Here is a 23174-nt window from a genome sequence, read left to right on the forward strand (position 1 = left end):
CAATAATATGCTTCACTAGTTCCTACTGAGCCACCATTTATTCTGGAGGCAAATTCATTAGAATAATTACACCATTTGGGGAATAATCTGGTTTGTAAAACATCCACGGTACGCCTTTTTTTAAGTTGCGCACTTTTAGTTTATTATTTTTAGCTTCATTTTAACTTTAATTTGTGCAAAAGTATTTTTAAGAAGCCCCAATCTAATTTAACAGAAGCCTTTGCTTTGCTATCGGTAAGAAGCCCAGTTGGAATACCACTCTTATTCTACTTCTAGGAAAGTTATGTTTTATGAAATGAGTATAGCAGGGAGTCTCCCAGGACTTGTCTTTAGTCACTTCAGATTGTATTTTGAAACTTTACATTTCTTTCCCAATTCTATTGTTAGAGGCCTTCTAAATCTATAGCCCATTTGTTTAGCTTTATTCTCCACAATAGTATTTCCTGTTTAAAAAGAGCACATGTTTCTGTGTCTTTGCTGTCATCTTTGTAATCCAACATATTTGATTTTTACCATCGCAATGTTGATGGTGCTGCTGTGCTAATGCACATGTAAATTGGAATTGTGTACACAGAAATGGAGAACACGCTGTGAAATGAAGTTCTGCGAGCTTGGTTTGGCATACAGTCATGAGCTAGATAAGAAGCAGACTAGGAATAGAGATTCATCAGGAACTAGTCCTACTCATATGCAGTTACCCACATGAATGAAGGCTTCTTGTCTGAGTCTGCACTTGCAAATCTGGTCTTTGGGACAGCACAGGTCAGCCTGAATGGCTAAGCTAGCAAGGCAAGATGTTCTTTGCTGGTTAAGGAGCATGGCTGCAGTAATACTGTCCTGGTGGTTACTCAGAAATCTTTGCCTCTTGTCTGTGGTGATACGAGCGGTCTGCCTTTGCCAAAGCAATTATAGTTCAAGTCTAATTAGTCCTCTTTTTTTTTTTCTTTATTCATGGAATTATTGTCTGTAGGATGTCTTAAGGAAATGCACAGTTGACTATTTGAGTGTGTAATTCATTTTTATTTTGAGAATACTGAAGTTGGAAGAAATGAAACAAACATTAAGTATCCTCCATGGCTCCACAGATGTTGCTGCCTTCTATAACAGCAAAGGTCTGACTACATGGGCAAGTAACCATGGGATATAGACTATAAATAGATTCCTGGGCTGTTATGATGGGTAGTAAACAACCTTGTGCCTGATTTACCTCTCAGTAATTGAGATTATTTGTCCTATGAACTGAAAAGCAAAATGCCAGCACCAGAACTGGTGTAATTGGTTTTGTTGCATTGTTTTCTTGTAATAGCCTAGGACCTTGAGTGAGATCCGGGCCCATTGTCTTTTTTTTTTTTCTTTTCTAATTTTTTTTTGCTAAAATTTGCTAAATTGCAATATAAGAAACAATTTTCTTACATTTCAACATAATACAAAGAACAAACTGAATGCTGAACATGGTAAAATGAGGTTTTGTTGGAGTACTATTTGCTTAGAAGAAGTATTTGCAGAAGAAATGAGAGCAGTGCACCTTTCCAAGCACACAGTTGGTATTTGTCTCCTTCAAGATATCTTGAAAGACTTTTTCTTACTCTTTTAGAATGAAGGCATTTCATATCCTTCTTAAACTGACATGGATATAAAATTCATGTCTGTGTGCGGATGTATAAACAGCACACTGTTTTACTCTTGCCATTGTTTATTTGCACACAACCCAACTATTTTTGAAGTATCCCAAGTATTTTCTAAACACTTACAAAAACCGAGAAAGAATCTGCTCTGTCCTGAGCGTCGTCCTTGTGCTGTTCATGTCCAGGTATGGAGAACACGGGAGTTTCCTTGCTCAACACCTCTTGCTGTGGTTTCTTTAACCTTTCCTTCTCAAGAAGAAAGACGGTCTCTATCCCATTTGAAATATCCTCTGGTTATCCCCATGGGTAACTGCAGTGATGCATCCTCTGGTTTTCACTAGCAGCACGCTCACTTATCAACCATTGTTTGTAAGGGTTTGAGATGGTCTAGATCGATGTTTATTATTAAGGTCTGCAAATGTTGTTCAGCTTGATGCCACTTTTTATTGCAAAGGAAAAGCAGGCTGTTTCATTTGGGACTTCAGGTTTCGTGCATGTTCAAGAGCCTGTTCTTTAAGATCTGTGTTTGAAGAAGGTTGTTTATATCCTTCATGACACATTTCCTTTCCTCTTACTTTATTTAGAGCATTGGCTTTCTAGTAAATTTTGTTTTAGAAGTTTCTTTTGAACTGTCTGCAACCCAGCCATCAGCAAAGTTAGGATTCTGGTGTAAAATGTCTTTTGTTCTGGGTTCAGGGAATAAAAGAAAAATTAGTAATTTTCTCAGAATTCATACTGCCCAAGCCTAGTGTTAGGGAATTTTTAACTTTCCCCATTTGGTTCTTGATTTAAGACCTGCTGTTTCTAAGCATTGTTTCAAGTTAAATAATAATAATAATAATAATAATAACAACAACAACAACAACAACAACAACAACAACAAAACAACAACAAAAACTCTTGTTACTTCTTGCTCAAAATAAGAAGAAATTCTGTGTTTTCAGAACTTGTGGTGGTTAATGGTTACATTTTTTTATGCCTGTCTTAAGAGACTTTAAGATGCTTGAGTTTTATGATGCAGAATTGTCTTTACCTGAACAACCAGAATTGCTACTCATTTTTGGAAACATAGGTCAGGCTTATATTTCACTTCCTTCTGGGGACACTCTATTAAGGAGCACTCTATTTGGGAAATTGAGATTTTCTCACTGCATACACTCAGATGCATAGCATCCCCCTCTCTGTTTCTCATCCACAACATTTTTTCTTTTTGGAGAAAATACTCATCACTTACGAGCCGCTTACTGAATTTAATATTAAGTCCTCGTTGTCTTTATTTACTTGTATGTCCCATTACACAGAACCCTTAAATAGCTTCGCTGAATGTGCTGAGGGGACAGACCTCCAAATGGATTGAATCTGGCACATCCAGACGCCCTGTAATTGCCTTCAGTCCCTGTACTGCAAAAATTCATCAGAAGTGAATGTAGGAACCAGATCTGGTTTCTAATTCTGCTGATTCCAGCAGAAATGGAATGCAATATAGTGACAGTTAAAGTATGTAGTCATGAGTTTGTTATGATAATGTTGCATGCTGAAGGAAGCCGAGTTCTCTAATAACAATGTAAAACATCACTCCCTGTAATACATACGTGTATCTGCTTGTGTTCCAAGTGTCACTGGGTGGGGCTGTAAGAAAAACCAAGAGCAGCTGTGGTGGTGAAACAGGGTGAATAAAAGTTTGAGTTATTGTTAACATATGTACCACTATAATAAACCCCAATTTGATCACTTACATGAACACAACATATTGCTGAATAAACCCCCTCTGGATACATTTGTATTCCAAAACATGTCATAAGGAAAGATTAACAATTTTGGAAAGGGATCATTTCCTTGGGATGCAGATTTCATTTCCTTGCCTGGTATTCTTGGAAACCTTTCAAAAAGCTGAAAGCAAAATAAAAAACCATAAGATGGTGTGTTAAAACCTGACCAATGTCTTGTTTAATTAGCATAGCATCAAGCCCAAAGGAGCAAAGTGCAGGCCATAAAGCCCTGGTCTTGTGAAGGCCAATTTTGCTGTGTAAATTAAGCTAAAAACTTTTGAGTTATTGCACTTTGAGAAGTTTGCTGCTTTTCAAAAAGCTAAATAACAATAATAATAATAATAATAATTAAAAAAAAATCAGGTCTTCTAAGAGAGTTTTTTAATCTCCTATAAAGAAAGGGTATTAAAACAAGTTTCTGGAAATAACAGGATTTGCTTCTGTTTTACAAGTTTGAAGGAATTTCACTTTACATCTGCCTTCTCCACTTCCATTGCAATCCCTTGAGAAATGTGTAGGTCTTTCTGGTTTCACCTCTTGGTCATATCCCACTGTCCAAACCCCACCTCAGCACTCATCGTTTGCAAGTCACAAAGGCAAATCTCCATCTAGTGACAATACCAGAATTATTTCAGGAGATGAATAAGTCAGAGCAACTTATGCCAGTAGGGCTGGAGGGGTTTTTATACCAACTGAAATCTTGTTTAATCATTTGGTCAGAAGGATATCTGAGATCCAGTATGGCCTCGTTGTTGAGCCATATCACTTTCTAGTTCTTCCTCACCTATCAAGTAACCACCTTCTCATATGTCTCATTCTTGCTAATGCTTGAGAAGAACAGAGATAAATTACAGTTTTGAACTTCTTCTATTGAGTGAACTGAAGCCAAAGGAATAAAATGCAAAGTTAATTACTGTCTTATAGTCAAGACGGTTTTCAAGGGCTTTTGTAATGCTCGTATCAACCATAATACAACCGTGAGCAATGCAGGAGAGAGGTGTTCTTGTGAGTGGGCTTACTACAGCAGGTAACGTTTCAGGCATGGTATGAAAAGATAGTGATGTACTTAAGCTGAGGTATTTGTATGGTGGGGGAAAAGCATGAAATCAGTATTAGTGCCTTAATTGCAAAATTCTCAATTTCAAATATGGAGAACTCTCACAGGAGCAGTATTGGCTGAGGTGTCGCTGGACCGTCCCTATGCTGTTACTGCAGCACCTTTGTGGCCAGCGAAGCAGTGGCTGGCTGCTCCCCGAGGGGGGCAAGGCAGGAGCTAGCCATGCTAGCTACAACCAACGGAGGCCATGGCCCTGCCAGAAGGGGCTCAGGCCTGTGGTGCCTAAGCAAGGCGAGCAGGGCAACCCCATTTTTGACTTCAGGGAACCAAAATTAACATAAACTGAAGCTGTATTGGTCATCTTTCAGAATAATGTCTTGTACCATATTGGGAAGCTGATAGAGTCTAGCTTATTTTTTCAAGAAAAAAAAAAAAAAAAAGATCAGAGAAGTGATAGAAGCTTATTTGAATTCCCTTGTCTACAGGCCTATTACTGCTAGCCTCCAAGCAGCTGGTAGGGAGGGTAAGAAGGTCCATGAACATTACTCAGACATCACCTCACCCCATTGCCAACAACGTCTGAAGTCTTCCACCAACTCTGCTAGCAATGGAGAGATAGCCCAGCAGGTTCCCAAAAGGTGAAAGCACTGGAAGGAGAGCTAAATCCTCACTGGGACTCTACCTCAAGTAGAGTCCCAGAGAAAGAACCATTCCCCAAGTCCAACCATTTAGCTCTCAGCAGCTTTCCTAGGTATATATTGTTTCTTATCACACACCATCTGAGCTGTTTCATCTTCATCCAAAGGCATTTTTAAATAATCTGCTAATGCTTGAAACTGGCTTTAAGTAGTAGCTCTCCAGCTCAGAGGATTCAGACGTGCATTAACCCTGATCCAGAACACAGTGAAGCTCAGCAGATTTTAATGCAGTCCTTTGAATGATAAAGGCTAAAGAATGCACTAAATGGAGTAGCAGAGAGGATTTGGGCAGGCATGCTTGAACTCTAGCCCTATTTGTATACATAGCCTGTCCCATTTTCCTATAATGATGCAGCTGCACTTTTGCTAGCAGCAGCACAGTCAGGCTAGCTACCTAGTAATTAATAGATATATGAATTTTAAGACCAGAAAAGACTTGTCATCTTCTACTGTGATCTGTTGTGTAATTTCTCTCTATTCTTTCCAGCCTCAGATCCAGTAGTGTTGCTGGCAGCGGAATATAATGTTGCATTAAGAGTTCATCTTGAGCTATTTCTCATTATCTCCAAATATATAAGCTTATATTTGAATGCTATGAAAAATGCATTTTCTGTATCAGCCCTACAGAGCAATTTTTTTCGCTTGCTTTGTTACAGGTGATAAGTACTGTTTGTTATTTTCTTTGTACCCTTTTGTTTCTATTATAAACCCTCAACACTTTCTTACTCTAATTTATAGTTGTTGCTATCAGTTTCTCTTATATCATAGATGCTTTTGTAGTATTAGTTATATGATTGCTTTTTCTTCCCTTGTGTTTTATAAAATTTTATCTTTGATCTATTTTAACTAACTTATTGATCTTTACCATTAGTGAGATATTTCCCCAATAAGTAAATGACTTTACATAGTTTGCAATTATTATTCACATCTTTCTCTCAAGATATTTCTTCCAAGCTGTTTCAGTTGTTTTTGTCATAGTGAAAATGTCTACTTTAAAGGAGTGAGCATGTGTATTATTGATTCAGCCTTGATTTTCTAAAAACAAAAATAACGTGCAAAGACCACTGCACTTTAATTAAATGTATTCCTTTTTGATTGTCAGAATTCCACTATGTCAGGTACAAAAGTCTTTGAGGTAGAAAATGAATGGCATCATTTGTAAACAGGAATTATTTTTTGTTTGTGTGTTTCTGGCAGCATGAGACCTTCAGCAGACAATACAAAGATTCAAATCACTCATTGTAATACTTTTTTTCTACCCATTTCAAAGAAATGTTTAAGAAGTGGGCTTTTATTTAGTTATTTTTCTCTAATGTGAGAAACTGTGAGTTCTCTAGGACGGGGAAGTGTGACCTATGGGTTAACAATTCAAATACTTGATGATGAGAAGGCAGTGCTAGCATGATGGAAATTAGTGATGGGATCCTGTATAACAGCTCCTCCCTTGGGTCATAAATGGGATTGAGCTCTTGAGCTTCAGAGGTTAGAACCTAAATCCTTACCTCATGAATTAAAGAACTCTTGTCTCCATTATCAGTAGTAAAAATGTTATCCCCAGTCTGCAAGAAAACATAAAGGTATTACAAGGATGCATACTACACTAGCTCAGGTAGCGTTTATACAAACAAGAAGCTTTTTCAGAAGTGTTATTCAAGAGTTGAGAATAAGAATCTGTTCAATACAGAAGAGCAAGTCAAAACTGAAATGAGAAATTGAGAAATTAAAGATGAGAAAGACAAAAGGACTTAGAAATGTGTATTATTTGTCATACAAGTAAGTACTCAGAGCAGGCATGTTTGTAGTAAACAGACTCTTACTTGTAGTCCAAAGTGGAAAACAGAGGAACTGGGTGAGGGGAATAGAGCAGCATTTAGGATGAATACAGGAGCTGGAAATCGATGTGGTAGAAGACAGGAAGACAATACGAAGATGTGAATTCACAATTGTCATCACACAGGATAAACCTTGAAAAATGCCTTAGTAACTATGGGCAGCATAATCTGAGCAGAGAAACCATGTCAATGGCGATTTGGAATTTGGTCCAATATCCTTGACAGTGCCATACAAGGACAGTACCAGGCATATCACATGTCTGAAATGTGCATTATTTGTTATCTCTTCATTGTCAAACACAGCCTACTTGTCAGCACTCAACTGGAGAATTTCTGTTCTTTTCATTTATCACTGCCCACAATGATCTCAGTCAAGAGCTGTTTGTAAGGGGCCACGGACACGGTCTGCCTTTTGTTTTCCCTACAGCACAGCTGAATGCTGTTCTTGTGGGCAATAGGTTCACTTCCATAAGTTGCTGTATATTCCTATAAAAGAGAATGGTCTCTAAGTGATACTGGCATCTCTCTGGAGTCTTTGTGTCTTTCTTGACATTATTTTTCTTAGTTGAAATAAGATATTTTAAACTGAAGAGTGTATAGGTTGCTTTTTGCTATGAAGAGAAGCACAGTTTCTTTGGGACAGCCATGACATTTGCACATGGTGCAAGAGAGCTCTCCTGTTCCTCGCCTGCCCCTCATGTCCACAGGTAATTTCCACCTGCACTCTGCCAGGCAACTCCCTGCAAGCTGGGCAGCAGGAATAAGGATGAGGTGAAGAAATAGCAGTAGGGGAAAGTAGCATATGGTTAATCTATAGGCTAGGCAAGTACGCATTGTGTGCTGCTACATGAAAAACAAGCTCCCTGTGCTTGGAAACAGCTCCGTGTACTTCAAGCAAAAAGAAAAAGAGATCACAAACTGGCCAATCCCCAACAAAACAGTACACATACCTGGTTTTGCACCATTCTAAAGAGCAGTCTGTATATTCTCTTGAAGTCAAAAAGAAGCAGCCTTTTTATTGACTGTACTTTTGTCTGAACTGCAGCTCTTCTCCCACTCTTGGTTTTCTCAGAATAATTCATGTTCCAGACTGCAGTGAAGTATAAATACTGAATGTGCTTGTAAATAAGTGACTTTAAGTATCAAAAGGCCTCTGGGCACATTACCAGGGAGCTCCACATGGGTTAATTTTCTTGACTTCTCAATGCTGTGCTTGTACAGTGAGCTGCAAGCGAGCTGTTTTGCAGCATTGACATACCCTTAGGAATGAAAGCCATCCATTTTCTGGGTGCAATGTATTTCCTAATCAGCAGCACTAATGTCCTGAAATTAAAATAATTAGAAAGCTAAAATAGTGTTGGACTTCATCAGTTCTCAGATGAGAAAACAGCCTTCAAGGGAGACTGCAGAGATTATTGATAATGATGCTGTTTTAACAGGTGATACTCTTTCCCCCAAAGTTAGAAAGTGCCCTAAAATATTTGGGGGATATGTAACATAACTGAGTGCTGTTAAAAGCTGCTGCTTTCTGCCACCAAAGTGACAAAACTATCAGCAATGGGAGAAATGAATCCTCAGGTTTATAAAGCACAGGATCTTCTTTTGGGAGGGAAAAAAAATCCACGGTGAAATGCAATGCTCATTTTTGATCTTTTTTTTTTTTTTTTTTTTTTTGTATTCTATTGCCATGTCTACTCCTTCTCATCTAACTGGTTAGTGAGCTATTTATCTGTCTGGCTGTAGACCTCTCTGCAGGGTACCAAGCATTCAGAATCCTCCTTCCAGCACTGACCTTCCTGAAGGGGCTGTGGGTGGTTTGCTGGGATGCTTTGGATCCGAACCTCGTGAGACAAATAAGAGACAGCAAGCAGAAGCTTTCATGTGTCTCCCAGCTGCCTTCCTATCTGAGGCGAGATTTGATTTCATTCCTGAAAGGTCCTTTTGTTTTCAGTAAGGCCTGTGAAATAGTTACTTGCTGAGTGACAGTGAATGGAAGGGCAGCTGGGCAAGCAGGGATGGTTCTCCCTGCACAACTCACAGCTGTGCACTGGGATGGCAGATGTGAGGATTTAGCACCCCCTTTCCCTCCAGGACAGACTGCAGGAAGCTGTTGTCAGCCTAGATGAGACCTCGCACAGCAAATACCTTTCCAGATCTGAATAACCTCCACCTTCTCAAAGAGAGTTGTGCTCTTTTATATATTTTATTCTCAGAAATGTCAGAATTTTGATCCAGTTTATTGACTGAAAGCTTTCTAGCATTTATTAGTTTGTCTGTAGTTGTTCAAGTGACTAATTCTTTGCCCTGTCCATTGGGAAATTATTCTACTGTCTTCAGCTACATTGCTCCCAGTAGTCATGCTGAGATTTCGTATTTCTTTGTTTCATTTTGTTGCTCCTTAATGCATCCTGTTAGATCTTTGCTGAGCAATACTCTGCTTTTTTTTTTTTTTTTTTTACACACTTATTAGCTTTATATCTTACTGCTTCTTTTCACATCCCTCACATTATTTATTGGTCGACTGAATAATGAGCCAAAAATTAGTCTTGGACTTCCTCAGAGTTGGACTAAGTAGTGGGAGGGTAAATGTGCTAATCCACAAAGCAAAAGAGCTTCAGATATCACTCAAAACTCCTACAACAAATAAAGAATAAATCTTAAGGAAACAGTTCAAGTTTTCAGAATCATAAATTAGTCACAAATTAGAGACAGACAAGATAGAAACAGAGGAGAGACCAAAATGTATTTCACATTTGTTTTGGAAATTAACAAAGTAGTAGACAGCTGAGAGCTTCTTTAAGTTGCACTTCGTATTTTTCTGGAGATGGAGTTTGTGGGAAAACAAGAGATAAAAATTGAGCAGCTGCTAATGTTGACGAAGAGCCTTTTGTCATGATCATCGTGTTATACCCTATTGAGAGATCTTGTGTTAGAAAAAAGCAGGAGTGGAAATCACAGTGCGCATTACAGAGCAGTCTTTTTGTTGTCCCCCAGCAAATGGGCATATCTCACACAATGTGTGGCTTAAGAACATAACACCTCCTCCCAGTCCTACTAGGACAGAAAATTTCCACCTCCTAAGCAGAAAATTACAAGAGGATGTCAGTAACAGAAACTCAGGGTGCTCCTTAGAGTACTGTGCAGATTTGCTAGCGTACAGCTTCTGTCCCAAACACGCTCATAAGTCACGATGGGTAGCTGTTTCAACAGGTTTTGTGGGTAAAATTGGATTCAGGTTAAGGATGACATGGCAACAAGCATTGGAGTCAGATGGTAGCTGTTTCTGGAATTACTATAGGGTCTTTGTACAGAATGGGAGAGAGGACACAACATATTTGCTGTGTTTTAGATTTAGCATAGAAGTAAGCCTACAAAGTGGCAATGATTCTGAGATATTCATGTGCTATGAACATTAGAGGACAGATTAACAGGACTGCAGCTAATGGTACTGAAGGAGCAGGAACCAGGAATGTTCTGATTTTCAACAGTACTTATAAATTAGAACGGGACTGGAAAGTGTAAAAGGGATGAGCAGAGCTGGAAGAAATCCATGAATGAGTAGACTTTCTGTTCTTGCACATTTTCTACATGTTTTCTAATATGAACCCAGGGCAAATCTAAATAATATTAGCAGCAGTGATAGTTAACAGATTGACACCTAAACTCCTCCTTTACTCTAATGAAATATGCATAAGCCACAACAACAAATACAATGTAGCATACCAATGTATGTGAATGGAATAGGTCCTGAATAAACTCAACAATGGGTCTTTCTTTATCCTACATTTTCTGTAGAACCAGTTCTGCCCCACGTCCGCATACAGTCTGTTCATTAAACGGGGAGTTTAGCTATTCCTAGGCTATGCTTCGGGAAGTCAAGGATGTAACAGATATGTGTGAAGTGGATTCTAGGACTTCTTAACCTATAAGGAAAATATCTCACTATCTGCCATTTCCAGTGGACCCCTTTCTAACCCAGCCAGTCATTATTAAACCATTATTAAAAATGCTTTCCATTATGTAGGGTTGAGAGCCATTATCCATTCACTCAGTAGCACACAGATCGTGCAAGCCACTGGCAAGACTTCTGAGAAGTAGCTGCGTAGTATAACTGCACAAGAGCATCATTCCAAATTCAGCCCATCCACTGCATTTCCTTTGTGATTCTTGTAGTCAGAATGAAAGGCTGCTACTTCTCCTGCATGCAAGTAAAAGACAAAAATTTGTGATGAAGTAGGAAATGAGTACTGTCAGGAGTTACCTTAGTCCCTGAACATTGTGCCATGCAGTCTCTACATTGCAGTTTCAGTAGCTCATTCTGGAAGAACACTGGAGCAGCCAGTGTGAGGGGAGTGGAGGAAAAGCTTCACCCTCCTCCATCCCATGCCATCAGTGCCAGACCTGCCAAAGCACTTTTTTTTTTTTTTTTTTTTTCTCTGGGGCTCACAGAACTTGAACGGACAGGGCCAGTTACTGCAGTTGACTGACTGCCTACAGGAGCATCCCAGTTCAGCCACCACACCACTTTTTCAGGCCGTAAATAGGGGTGCAGTCCCAGACTGTAACCAGCCACAAGCTCCATAATAGAAAGAGGAAGAGAACCTTAAATAAATTGTGGAGGTCATTGCAGAGGCAGAGGCAGATCTTGGAACCTCTGTGACGCTGCATCCTGCTGTGGGCAGAGCTTTCTGTTTGTGTTGTTCATGTTTGTGTTGTTCACGTTCTGTAGCACCTGGGCAGCAGAATGCTGATTCTCTGTGCTTTTCTAATATGCTCTGTGCTCCACACTCTGCCCTAACTGCTAAGCAATAGAACCTCCTATGATTTCCGAGGCAAATCTATTATCTAGTACACTGTCTGAGCTTATCCACTAAGAAGAAAAACAAGGCTGGTACACAAGATGAGGTGATTACAACAATAAGTTAAGTGTGGGGCTCACTGTGGAAAGATCATCAAATCTTTCTTTCCTTTGCTGGCGTGTTCTTATATGCCAGCAATAGGATATTTGAGAAATGCTCTAAAGCAAAAAGCTCCAGCTGCTCTCTCCTAGACAGAGGGATGCTCCAGAAATACAGCCAGTGGGTGGCCCAGATTCTGTCACTTTTGATACTGATGTTTTCAAGTGAGCAGGCTATGGCTAGCACCTGCTGTGGTGACTCACATATTGCTAGGTGTATAAAGACACCACAAATGGCAAGCAGCAGTCTCTAGACCTTGGGGGTTCAGGGAGAACTGGTAGGAGCAGCACAAGCTGTCATTTGGCTTGAATTGGGAACAATTGTGTTTTCTGAAAGCTGGTCTTAGTTTTATAGGGAGGGAGTTCCTGTTGGGAACAAATGTCATTTGCATACTGCTTTATCCAGGCCATCAACAGCCCACGGTTATTTGAAATCTATAAATAAAAGAGGACAAAAGCAGCTACCTGCATGGAGTCTGTAAAGTGCTTTTAGGAAAGAGACTAGTTTGGCCTCTAGGCAGTCAGACCTAACATCAGTATTCATCACCCCGTCCCTTCATCACCCCAAAGCCCTGGAGACAAATCATCTTTGGATGCACTGCCATGGTCCCAGGCGAGAGAGTTCTTGTAATCAGGGGTTTTAGGAAGCTGAAATTTCATCAGGGCCAGACCTAGCTGTTCTTTTGAACCCAAATCTGAACGGTTTCCAGCAGTCTGTTATCTCCCTTTCTGGGCCCAAATAGCTGATGCGTTCATGGAGGTCGGGTGTAGAAAAACCATCCATCAGAAAGCACAAACACCTTAATGTGGACGGCTCTACATGCACACACACATGCAAACACCCCAAAATCTTCTATGTAAAACTTCATGCAGTTGCAATGCTGTTTTTGCCCAGATGAAAACAAGCAGATGTCTGCAAATGAACACACACCAGTACACCCAGCACTGTATAAACACATACCTGATTCCAGACTCTCAGTCCACATTCACATTTGCTTCCTGCAAAGCCACCTCCAGCACGCAAATAACCAAATCTCAAGCTGACACTCAAATGTATGTGCTTATGCCAATGAAAATACTTCCACAAATAAGCTATATGGTTACGTCCATACATTGCAATAAAAATGCTCTGAAGCATATTTACACATACTGCATGCAGGAACAAAAAAACACACAAGCAGTGCATATGTATACACACACACACAAAAGACAGGAATCACTCAGCAGCTATAGTGTTTATGCTGGCAGGAGAATGTCAGTCACTGAGCAGCCTGCCTCCAAACAGATGTTTGATTGTTTTTGGGTTGCGGTTTAATTGTTGGATAGTGTTCCAGCACTCAGAGGGGATCGAAAATACTCCAGGTCTGCAGCTGCAGCAAATGCCAGCCTTAAAACAAGGCGGATTCTGAAATCATTGCTCGGGGGGAAACTGCTTGCACAGGAAACCTTAGCCAAGTTCTGCATTAATACTACTTTGAAGTCAGAAAATTAATCTCTGCCATTTAAAAAAGTCCTGTTTTTTCAGGGCCTTTGTGAGTTTATCTAAGACAAGCCAATTCCTTCCGGGCAACTGTGACAGTTTATTGACTTGCCCAGGCTTAGAGACTTTATTGGGTCTCTCTTCATTTTCCAGAAAATCTTTCCTGGAATCTGTCCTGCACTTCAAGGCTCCTGGTGGAAGTAAGAAGCAGCTTACTAGCCAGTCTCTTCGTTGCTCGTCAGTTTGCACTTCATTAATACACCTAGTCAAAATAATTGACCTTTGTCAAGAAGAATGAGTATCACAAGAATTTCTCTCTCCACTCCAGCCACACAGAGTGGCACTCTTGTGCACGTCGTTGGAGGTGTTGCTGGGAGTTGAAGGTTGGTGGTAGATGAAGGAGTGTATGGGATACACGATCCATGTTTAGCTTAGCTCTGTGGGAAGAAGGAAGCAGGAGGGAGTGTATCGGCATTCTTGTGAGGCCTAGAAATGGGAAACGGTGAGAACCTGAATGAGGGAGCATGGAAATACGCAGAGGATCCCCCGAAGAAAACTTGATTGAGGATAATCAAAATCACAAATAGTGAGTGTTTGAGCCACCATTTAGGATTCATTTAAAAAGATAATTGCATCACTGACTCTCTTGACTCATAATATTCTCTGGAAACAGTTCCTCTGAAGTGGACAGGACCGTGTTGGGCCTGTTGTGAGGTTTATGGCATCCCTGATCCTGTTAGCTGCTGCAAAAAAAGCAGATGGGATCTGTATCCAAGAAGTGCTCAATGTCTTGCAAGGAGCTTGCAATTCACCATGCTATGTAAGACCTGTTATCTACAATGTAAATGTGAACAGTGACTGGAATCCTTTGGGATGAAAAAACCTGAATACTTGCGATGTCTTGTGACTACTGTAAATGTGAATTAATCCTTCATTATTTTTTTAGAAGCAATGTAGAATTAACTTTTTCCCTATACTTTTGAAATTGAGGGATATTTCCTGCTAGGCTACAGAGAACAAGTCTAGGCCCAAGCTCAGAAACCAGCTTTCCTAGATTCACCTGGTGTTAAACAGTAGATACAGTGGGCAGATAGTAATTCCTTTCCTTCTTTAATCCAATCACGGAACATGCATACAAAAAATATTCTGAAAAGACAGTCAAGAAAAGAGCTGAGAGCTTTTCTGCAGGCTCTGTCTCTTTCACAATAATCCACGTGGATTCCCTCAGTGTCTGATGCAGCACTACCTTGACAACTCCAACTCAAAATCTGTGGATTTAATAGGTGTCAGGAGCAAGGACTGGACCAATGAGCTCACTTAATGGTCCATCAAAGCACAGCATGACATCATGGAAGTTGCTTGGTCAGCCCTAGCTTAGGTCAGCCTCAGCACAGCTGTCTCAACTAGATTCTCCATTGCAGACTTCCTCAGCTCTGCATTTTGGGCCCTGTTTGGTTTTTCTCACTGACGTTTTTCCATTTCCACTCCCCTCCTTTCCCTGGAAAAAAAAGAACCACGATAGTTCCAAGATGTGTTCCAGTTTCAGTGAGCTCCCCCTCCTGCTGCACTGACCTGTCCAGATGGTGTTCCTTTCAGCTCACACGTACTAGTCACAAGGCTGAAGCTTTAAAGGTAATGAATCTGAAGCTTAGCCCCATTAAAAATCTATATTGTGCAGTTTGGGGGATAGTTACAATCAGTGGTGGGCCTGCTTCAGAACCATGTTGTTTTCCTGCTGGATTTCTACTGTAGCTTGTTTTCTTTCTGTAGATTAGATGATAATTTTCTAATATCTTCAGGGGCAAAAATAATTTTCTTGTAGTATTTATGCACACTATCAAACACAGTGGTCTATTCACCTCCAGACTACAGTAGAATGCAAAATAAATACGGTCTGTTGTATCTCTTTTCACTTCCTCCAACAGTCTATCCAGGTCTTGTGACTCTCCTGAGTCGCCTTCCTGACCTGGGTGTAAATCTCCCTTACACAGCACCGTTCTCTTTCCTTTCCAGCAGCTTCTAGGTTAGGTTACTGAGTGTCTTCCTATTAGCAGCCATTTGCTGCCTAACATCAATTTCAAATTTTCATCAGAATGCTAAAGGTTCCTTGCTTGTTTCTTTCTCCTCTTTTCCTTGTTGTGTTAATTCTTCTCTGCCTTTCTGAAACCCTTTTGGAAGTACACTACCATACTATTTAAAAGTCTCCTAAATCATACTCCTCTAACAGCCCAATCTATGTGAATCTTCTTCTCTCACAAAGAAGAACAACTTCACAACTATACTAATCGACAAAAAATATTTCCCTGACTTAGTTTGTATGAGAAGGGCTACCCTGGAACCACTCCAGTTCAGACAACAGGCTTCCTGGACCAGAGACTACATTTTTCTTCTCTTCACTGCATTGTGTTGAACAGAACCCTTAAGAGAGTATTAATGTGAACCAAAACGAAGTTTTGATTCAGGTGATGTTGGATAGGTTTTGATCCAAGCTGAGTTCTTCTACTCCTCCTGTGCAGATGCTCAGCACTGGAGGTTGCTTCAGTCTCAAAGCGAGAGTCTTGTACTGAATGGAAAGGTACGTAAGCAAAAAGACTCTGATGCACCCCAGTTTTCTGTGGTGTAACTCAAAGCACACTTGTGCACAGACAGCAGTGGCTTACACTTACTTCAGACCATGACTAAGCCTTTTAATAAGGGCAATTATGTAGGTAGATGCAACTGCCAAAGAAGGATATAAAGTGACAAAGGTATAAAACCAAACACACTAACACAGTCATCTCAGCGGCCTTCCTGGAACCCTTATGTAATGCAGAGGTGGAAAGGCAGAGGAAAGAAAAGCGGTAACCAGGTAGAGTTAGTTAGCTGCAGGTAACAACAGATACTTGCAAGCTTCATCATCCTATTGTGCAGGAGAGCCAAAAGCTAAAATCCAGGAATCCAGTTTCCCAATTCTTTTTAAAATTACCGTTAATAGTTTAATGGTGCCAAAACCCAGCAACAGATAAAACTCCAAATGGAAAATACCTGGCATAAGAAGAATAGTTTATTAACTGCTTTGTCCATTTTCTGAAAGGCAGCTTGAAAACAAAAAGAAGCAGTGGAGAAAAGGCTAATCAGGCTAATCCTACTGTGTTGTCTTCCTTGTGGGTAGAACCAAATGATTCCCTGAGCTAGGACTCCAGCAGGACAGAAGTCAAATGGGACTCAGCCCTGTGGTCAGTATGTTTAGTAATCACCTTGAAGAATATTTTCAGTTCCTCGGTGGCTTTTCAGTAGACAATGCCCAAATAATTTATAATAAAAACCAAGTATGTAGGTAAATAGTTGGACAGGTTAAGTTCAATTGGTCTACAAAGGAGAGATTCTCTTCCTCTTCTGCTCCTCCAGGGGAGAACCAGGTGGAAGGAGCCCAGCCTGTGTTCAGAAGTTTGCTTAGGTTCCCAATCTGTCACTTGTGACAAACTTTGAAGGCCTGTCTAATTAGGAAAATTGAAGGAGTCGGTGCAGTTTACCTAATCTGGTTCTATCCCACCCCTTAAACTGAGCTAGAGCTGCTAATCCACAATCCTCACATGGTTCAAGTGTTGGCTTTTGTTTATTTAAACAAGTTCAATTGAACTACAACTCCTGAATAAAACACCTTTTTCCTAGTCTAGACAAAACCTAAGGGCTTTAAAAAACAAGCACAAAAGGATGGAGCTAAGGCAGGACCAAGCTGAGCCTGGCTAGCTGTGATTCAGGCAGTTACTCTTCTTCCAACTGCCTCTCACAGAGCATGCTTTAAGAATAATAATGAAAAAAGTCAAGCAGCATATGTGAGAATTGTGCTCCTTGCCTTTTCATGTGGCTGATTGTTTTGTTAAGCCAATCTTTCAAAGGAAAGGAAAAATAGGAACTGCATTCTTTCCTCCACAAACTCCCTACAGGTAGTTTTCCAGGGGCACACATGTTTTTCAATTATTTCTAATCCTGGACTTGTTTTACTCTCTGCGAAGCCATTTCAAACACGATTCCCCACATAACCACTTCTTTGGGCCAGGATATTTGTCCCCCTCCCACTTTCTCCCTCCCTCCCTCCCCTCCACTACCTAGTTCAGCCGTGCAGCACTGTTCCTTCAAAGTTTTCTTGAGGGAGTATCCTGCATCCTCTTGCCAAGCGCTGCTCTGCTGTGGTAACATGAAGGAGCATTAATGGGATCTGCCGTTCATGCCAAAGCCTCATCCAGAAGGGAGGTGGTGTGCATGTGCTGGCTGCAGGAGAGCTCGGGGAGGGAAGAGCTGAGTGATTTATGCCTTTTGCTTTGCAGCCCTATCCCAGCCCTTTGAGTTCTTTCCTGTTTGTTTTTCTCCCTCCTGTGGCAGCATTTAGTCATCTCCTCGCAGTGTATCAGGGAGGGGAAGGGAAGGGAAGGGAAGGGAAGGGAAGGGAAGGGAAGGGAAGGGAAGGGAAGGGAAGGGAAGGGAAGGGAAGGGAAGGGAAGGGAAGGGAAGGGAAGGGAAGGGAAGGGAAGGGAAGGGAAGGGAAGGGAAGGGAAGGGAAGGGAAGGGAAGGGAAGGGAAGGGAAGATATAGCATTCTTCCCAAAGTGGGTTATACAAATTACAGTTTAAGCAGATCAAACCCATAGATCTGGGCTTCTGAGACTGGTGGTTACAAGAAATGCTGCTGTAAGAGAAGGGATGCAAGCAGAGCTACTTCGTCAGAGGTTTTTCAGAAAATACAGTGTCAGCACATAGAATTCTATACTCCTTTGAGACGTTTCCTTTGTTTTATTTGAAATTGACTTGAGACGAACTAGTGATGGGCAGAAACTTGGAGAACTGGATGTACGCTGTAAGGAGAAGTGAAGGCATGAAGTAAGCTTGGAACGAAACAGGGATTAATGCAGGCATTCATCCTGTCTTTAAATAATCACAACCACCCAGGAACGGGTGCTATGTGCAGTTGTTACTGGTAGTGACTTCTGCCAATAATATTAGGTCATATTCCTACTGTAATGTAAGGTCTGATCCAACTTCTCCTGATATAAAGAATCCCCTTGATATGTTAGTGTCCATGAGCAGAGGATTTCATCTGAACCTAACAAAAAAGAAGTACAGATTCTGCTGGGGCTAAGTTTCCAGTCACCTTTCTCCAACTCTGCTTATGCCAGCAATGTCCAACCCCCCCATACACCGAGCATCCACGATGGCTCAGACTTGCTTTAGAGCTACGTAAGGAGAATGCAGTCTTTAGGGGAGACTAATAAAAGATTTTTACAAAATAAACAATAAATGTTCTCGCTGATCTAAGATATAATTAAATGTGTTTGTATTGATACAAACATTCTGTCAGATTTAAATGAATATAAATGGTTGTTCAAAAATAAAGGAATTTTTTTTAAGAGCATAGTCTGCTCTAATGGGATCTAATAACTCTTAATAGTCCTCCATAAAAGTAATAGTGTACTTAAATCTCCACTTGGCAATAATCCGGGGCAGAAAAAAGTGCATTTTAAAAATGGGAACAGCTCAAGGCTGCATGTTCCCAGCCAGCAACAACAAGCTGAAACAATACAAGGAATCCAGATAATGAAGCACATATGTCTTTCCAGTACCATGCGAGTCAACAGCTTCCTCATTTACGCAATCAGAAGGGGAAAAACAGTCCCCCATTAATCCCAGCACCTGAGGTGAAGGGGTGAGGACTGCAAAACTAAGTCAGCCCTCATATCTGCATCGAATAAGATTTATGGGAGGGAATTCGCTTTGTGCTCTGACTTCTTTTTTCTCTCTCCATCCCCTCTCTCTCTCTGTGGTAGATGCATTTTCAAATCCAGGGATGCTGGGAAAGCAGATTAAAGCCAGCCCCATAGGTTTATGTAGGCTGAATGAGCACGTGGCAGGACACCGGGCATGAAGCACAGGGCCTGATTTGTGAAAGAGTGCAGAAGTGTATATATAAAGTTTAAAAAGGGGTAACTTTGGCCACAGACTGTGGCAGTGTTTCTCAGCAGAGTGCAGGCTGCCGTGCCCCTGACTGAAGCCCCCGAGGCCTCTGTTCACAAGGCAAACATCCCGGCTGGCACTGCTGGCCCCGAGGCCTCCGTGGCAGCACTTGCTGAGCTGTACCTAGAAAGCAGAAGGAACAGGGCTCAGTGAGTCTTTCACATAATTTCTTTGAAGTAACTCCTTCCAGGAGATACCTCGAGGTATTGGTAGTGCCAAGTACAGGGCTCAGACCTCTGGGCTCATGGCTGCAGACTAGCGCTGCTGCGGCATGCTGTATTGCACCAATGTGAAGGTTTGAACCTTGCCTGCTGTTGCATTTTCATTTCCTAGCTGCCTGTCACGCTGCATGTTACCTTTTAAAACCCTGGATGTAAGAGGGAGGGGGAAAAAAAAAAGAGAGAGAGAGAGAGAAAAATTGCTATTTCTTTTCAAGATGTATTTGAATGAAAACCAGCACATTTTGCTTTTTGCATTTTAAAGTCATCTTTCATCTGTACTCAGCTGAAAGCACAGCCAGATCTACTAGTCTAAGACAAAAGTGTGGCAACTCGTGGTAGTATATTTAGGAAAATGAATTCCGTTTGAATTCAGAGTGATTTTTTTTTCATACTGGGAGTAAGAATTCCCCCTGGACTGACTAATAGCAGAACCCATTATCTGCAAAGGCCAAAGGGGAAATAGACAAGTGAATGATTTGGCTCTGAAATGAGGTGAACTAATTTGGAGAGGAATGAGTATTTCTGAGCATCTGGTGGCTGGCCTGCCTAAGATAGCAAGGATAAACTGCATGGAAAAATGAGTATTTGGCGTGCTTGAAAGTAGGCAGCAATGGCCCCAGAAGGCCCTAGGGATCTGGAGCTTACAGAAATGATCTGCATTACCAAAGATTTTTTTATTTATTTTTTTGTTTGACTAAGCTCTTCTTCCCTACCCAAATGTGTTCATAGGACTGTTCAAAGTAGCGGTGAACAAAGACTATTTAGGCGCTTAGTCACAGATGTTTCCTCCGTTTGTGTGATCTACGTGAGGCAGATATTGCTCCACGATATGTTATCTCAGAGATTCATGATGGACAAGTTTCAAAAGGTTTGAAATTTGCAAATAATTGATTTGGAGGAACTCCCACAACAGTGAAGCATCTTTGGATCTTATCAAAACTCTCTGTTCCCAGTGGATCTGTACCAACAGCCACAGAAGACTGAAACAGCAAAGGGAGCCCCCAGCCCCCTGCCAGAGCAGAAGGGATACAAGTTTGTCAAGCACATAAAGAAAAGGAAAACACTTCCATCACTACATGGAGAGAAACTGCTTTAAAGAATTAGTTCTGGAGGAGCATGTGCTCATTTTCAAGGATCAATTTGGTTCTGATTTTGTGAATAAGAAATCACAACGGAATCTTTTAAACATTATCATTTTATTACCTGGAGTTGGCTTGGATGACTACTTGATTTTTCTGGTTAATGAGCATTTTAAAAAAATCAGGAAAAATCTATCTTCTCTGTTGAGAAAATACAAGGAAAATGAGTGTGTTTTTTTTTATTTGTTTCAATACTTTTTTTTTTTTTTTAATTGAAAAACCTGCTTATGGAAACTAACATTGTTTTGTTGTGGTATTTTTTAACCAGTTGTTTTAAAGTAAGTATCTCCAATACACCTCCTGAAGTAACTTTAAGACCCTTTCAGAATACCTGGGAATAAAGTACATCTGAAAGGAACAAAACCGTATGAAAAGTGAAGTTTACATATTGACAAGTGCATAAACAAATGAACTGTGCATGATTCTTGCATACTTTTAATCAGTAAATGCTTTGCAGGGTGGACAAGGAAGATGCTCTTTTAGTCTACTTCTGTATCAGGCTTTAGCCTGAGTGTCCTTGCAAAGGAAACTTGAGAATTTGGCAACACTTTCTCATCTTGCATTTTGGCAGATCTTACTTTTGAAGCCTTTCAGAAGAGATCTCTCCAAAAGTGGGAAATGATTTCCCTCTGTTCTCTGAAAGTACCTGCAGCCTCCCCACTGCTGCCCCCTCACCCCAGTTAGAGGAGATGCTCTCAGGATAGGGTGAGCACAGAGCTCTCAGCTTCTGTGGGGCTGTACAGCAGCTGAGTTGATGACGCTTGACACAAAGTCATTTTGTGATGACTCAAGGACAAGTTGAGAGAGAATTAAGAATAATATTGCGGAGGGGCTCAGCTTCTGTTACCGTTAAGAGGGGAGTTATAGGAATGAAGACACAGCAGCATTCAGATGGTTACTTCTGAACAGATTGGTGAGAATATTTCTTCCAATTCTTTGCAACTCTCCATACTCTGACCTATTATTTAGAGTATGTGCTAAATTCCACTATGAAGATGAGGGCAATTTCTCAAATAACACCTGGATATTCAGCCTTTGTGTTCATGGGAATTATTCCTTGCAGAGCTTCAAAGTAGATGTCTGGGCTTGAACAAGGTGGTAAAATTATAACAGCAGGAACTCTCCCAGAGGAATCTTTTAGAGAGGTCCCTTGAATTAACAAGGATGAGGACACAGAGGCTGCTAATTAGTTATACTGAAATGTTCTTCCTACATATTTTCGTTTTCAGAAAAGCAATAGAGTGGAATTATGAAATGTGTAGCCTTGGTTGCTAGAATCAGCTGCCTTCTTTCTGAAAGCATTTTGTGAGAGAAGGGTTGAAGAACATGAGAAATAACAGGCTTTGCTCTGGGAGTGTTAATTGCCATTTCTCATTTGTTGCTATTCTCCTGCTAAATCAGCTTGCATACATAAAATCATAAAATACACAATTTCAAAAGTTGTTGCCATTAACTTTTGTTTTTGTGGAGGTAGCTAAATGGCAAAAGATAGAATTCTGCAATAACTGTTAGAAGAGAGAAACAAGGCCTTAAAGAGAACAGATATCTTTTATAGACCAGCTATTACAATCAGAAGAGGCAGGTGAGTGGTTTGGTACAAGAGGATAGAGAACTTGGTATTTGTATAGGCTGGAAGGAGAAAAAATAATTTAAAAAATAAAAAAGAAGGAGAAGAAAAGACCCAGAACAACTTCATGGAGTGATGTAAAGCTGAAATAAACCTTTTGAGGCCAAGGAAGGTAGAGCAAACTGGTGATGAGCAGAATGAAGACCACAGCATGTTTTACCTCACCTGGCCAATTGCATTCATTATCGCATGTTATTCTTTCCTTCCCACTGAAACAAACCACTTGTCTTGGCCCCTGTGATTACAGATGACGCAGTGCTGTTGCTGCCTCTCAACCCTCCTTTTTTTGCCTCCACTCCCCACTGCTCTCCTGCTGTGTAATTTTCATGGCCTCTGTGCAGTACTGGGTTGCTCTGCTGAAGAGCATTGATGGTGGGGTGCTCTAAGCTATCTTTTTCCCTTCTAGTTCTCAGTTACATTGAAAACTGAACTCTGGAGCCAGAAGAGAAAGTATTGCTGACTGCATGATTGCTTTTTTTTCTTCTGTCAGAGAAACTATGTGACACCGAGTCTTATCTCAGCCACCTCTTGTCTGCAGCACCAGCATCCACCAGCCCCCATACAAACATTCTTTTTTTTTTTTTTTTACAGCTAAGGATCAGATTCTCCAGTTCTTTGACCCAGCCTCTAATCAAGCAACCAGCTGAACAATGAAGTGAATCTTTTGTTGTCAGTAAACTTGATTACTAGTGGACCAACAGGAAGAATGAGTTCCATTATTGAAAATACATTTCCAAAGATTAAATGTGTTAGGAAAATGAGTTTGTTTTTGTCAGCTGCTG

At 40.7% G+C, this 23174-nt stretch overlaps 1 protein-coding gene across 5 annotated transcripts; it reads right to left on the reverse strand.

Annotated features, from left to right (window-relative positions):
- Positions 1–999: 999 nt before the first annotated feature.
- Positions 1000–17761, reverse strand: LOC311422054 (uncharacterized protein). Of its 5 annotated transcripts, XM_084494721.1 has the most exons (6): positions 17507–17761; positions 12900–13904; positions 6652–6708; positions 3362–3515; positions 3218–3254; positions 1000–2311 (listed from the first exon to the last, which is right to left on the reverse strand). In XM_084494721.1, the coding sequence occupies exons 2-6, from the start codon at positions 13122–13124 to the stop codon at positions 2206–2208; spliced, it is 579 nt and encodes a 192-aa protein (XP_084350847.1). In that variant the 5' UTR covers positions 13125–13904; positions 17507–17761; the 3' UTR covers positions 1000–2205. The 5 variants fall into 5 exon arrangements, 1 of the variants encoding a protein (XP_084350847.1); XR_014685163.1 differs by lacking the exons at positions 3362–3515; positions 12900–13904; XR_014685164.1 differs by lacking the exons at positions 3218–3254; positions 12900–13904.
- Positions 17762–23174: the final 5413 nt, after the last annotated feature.

This window comes from Aythya ferina (assembly GCF_964211825.1).
Source record: "Aythya ferina genome assembly, chromosome: 21".
Taxonomy (NCBI): domain Eukaryota; kingdom Metazoa; phylum Chordata; class Aves; order Anseriformes; family Anatidae; genus Aythya; species Aythya ferina.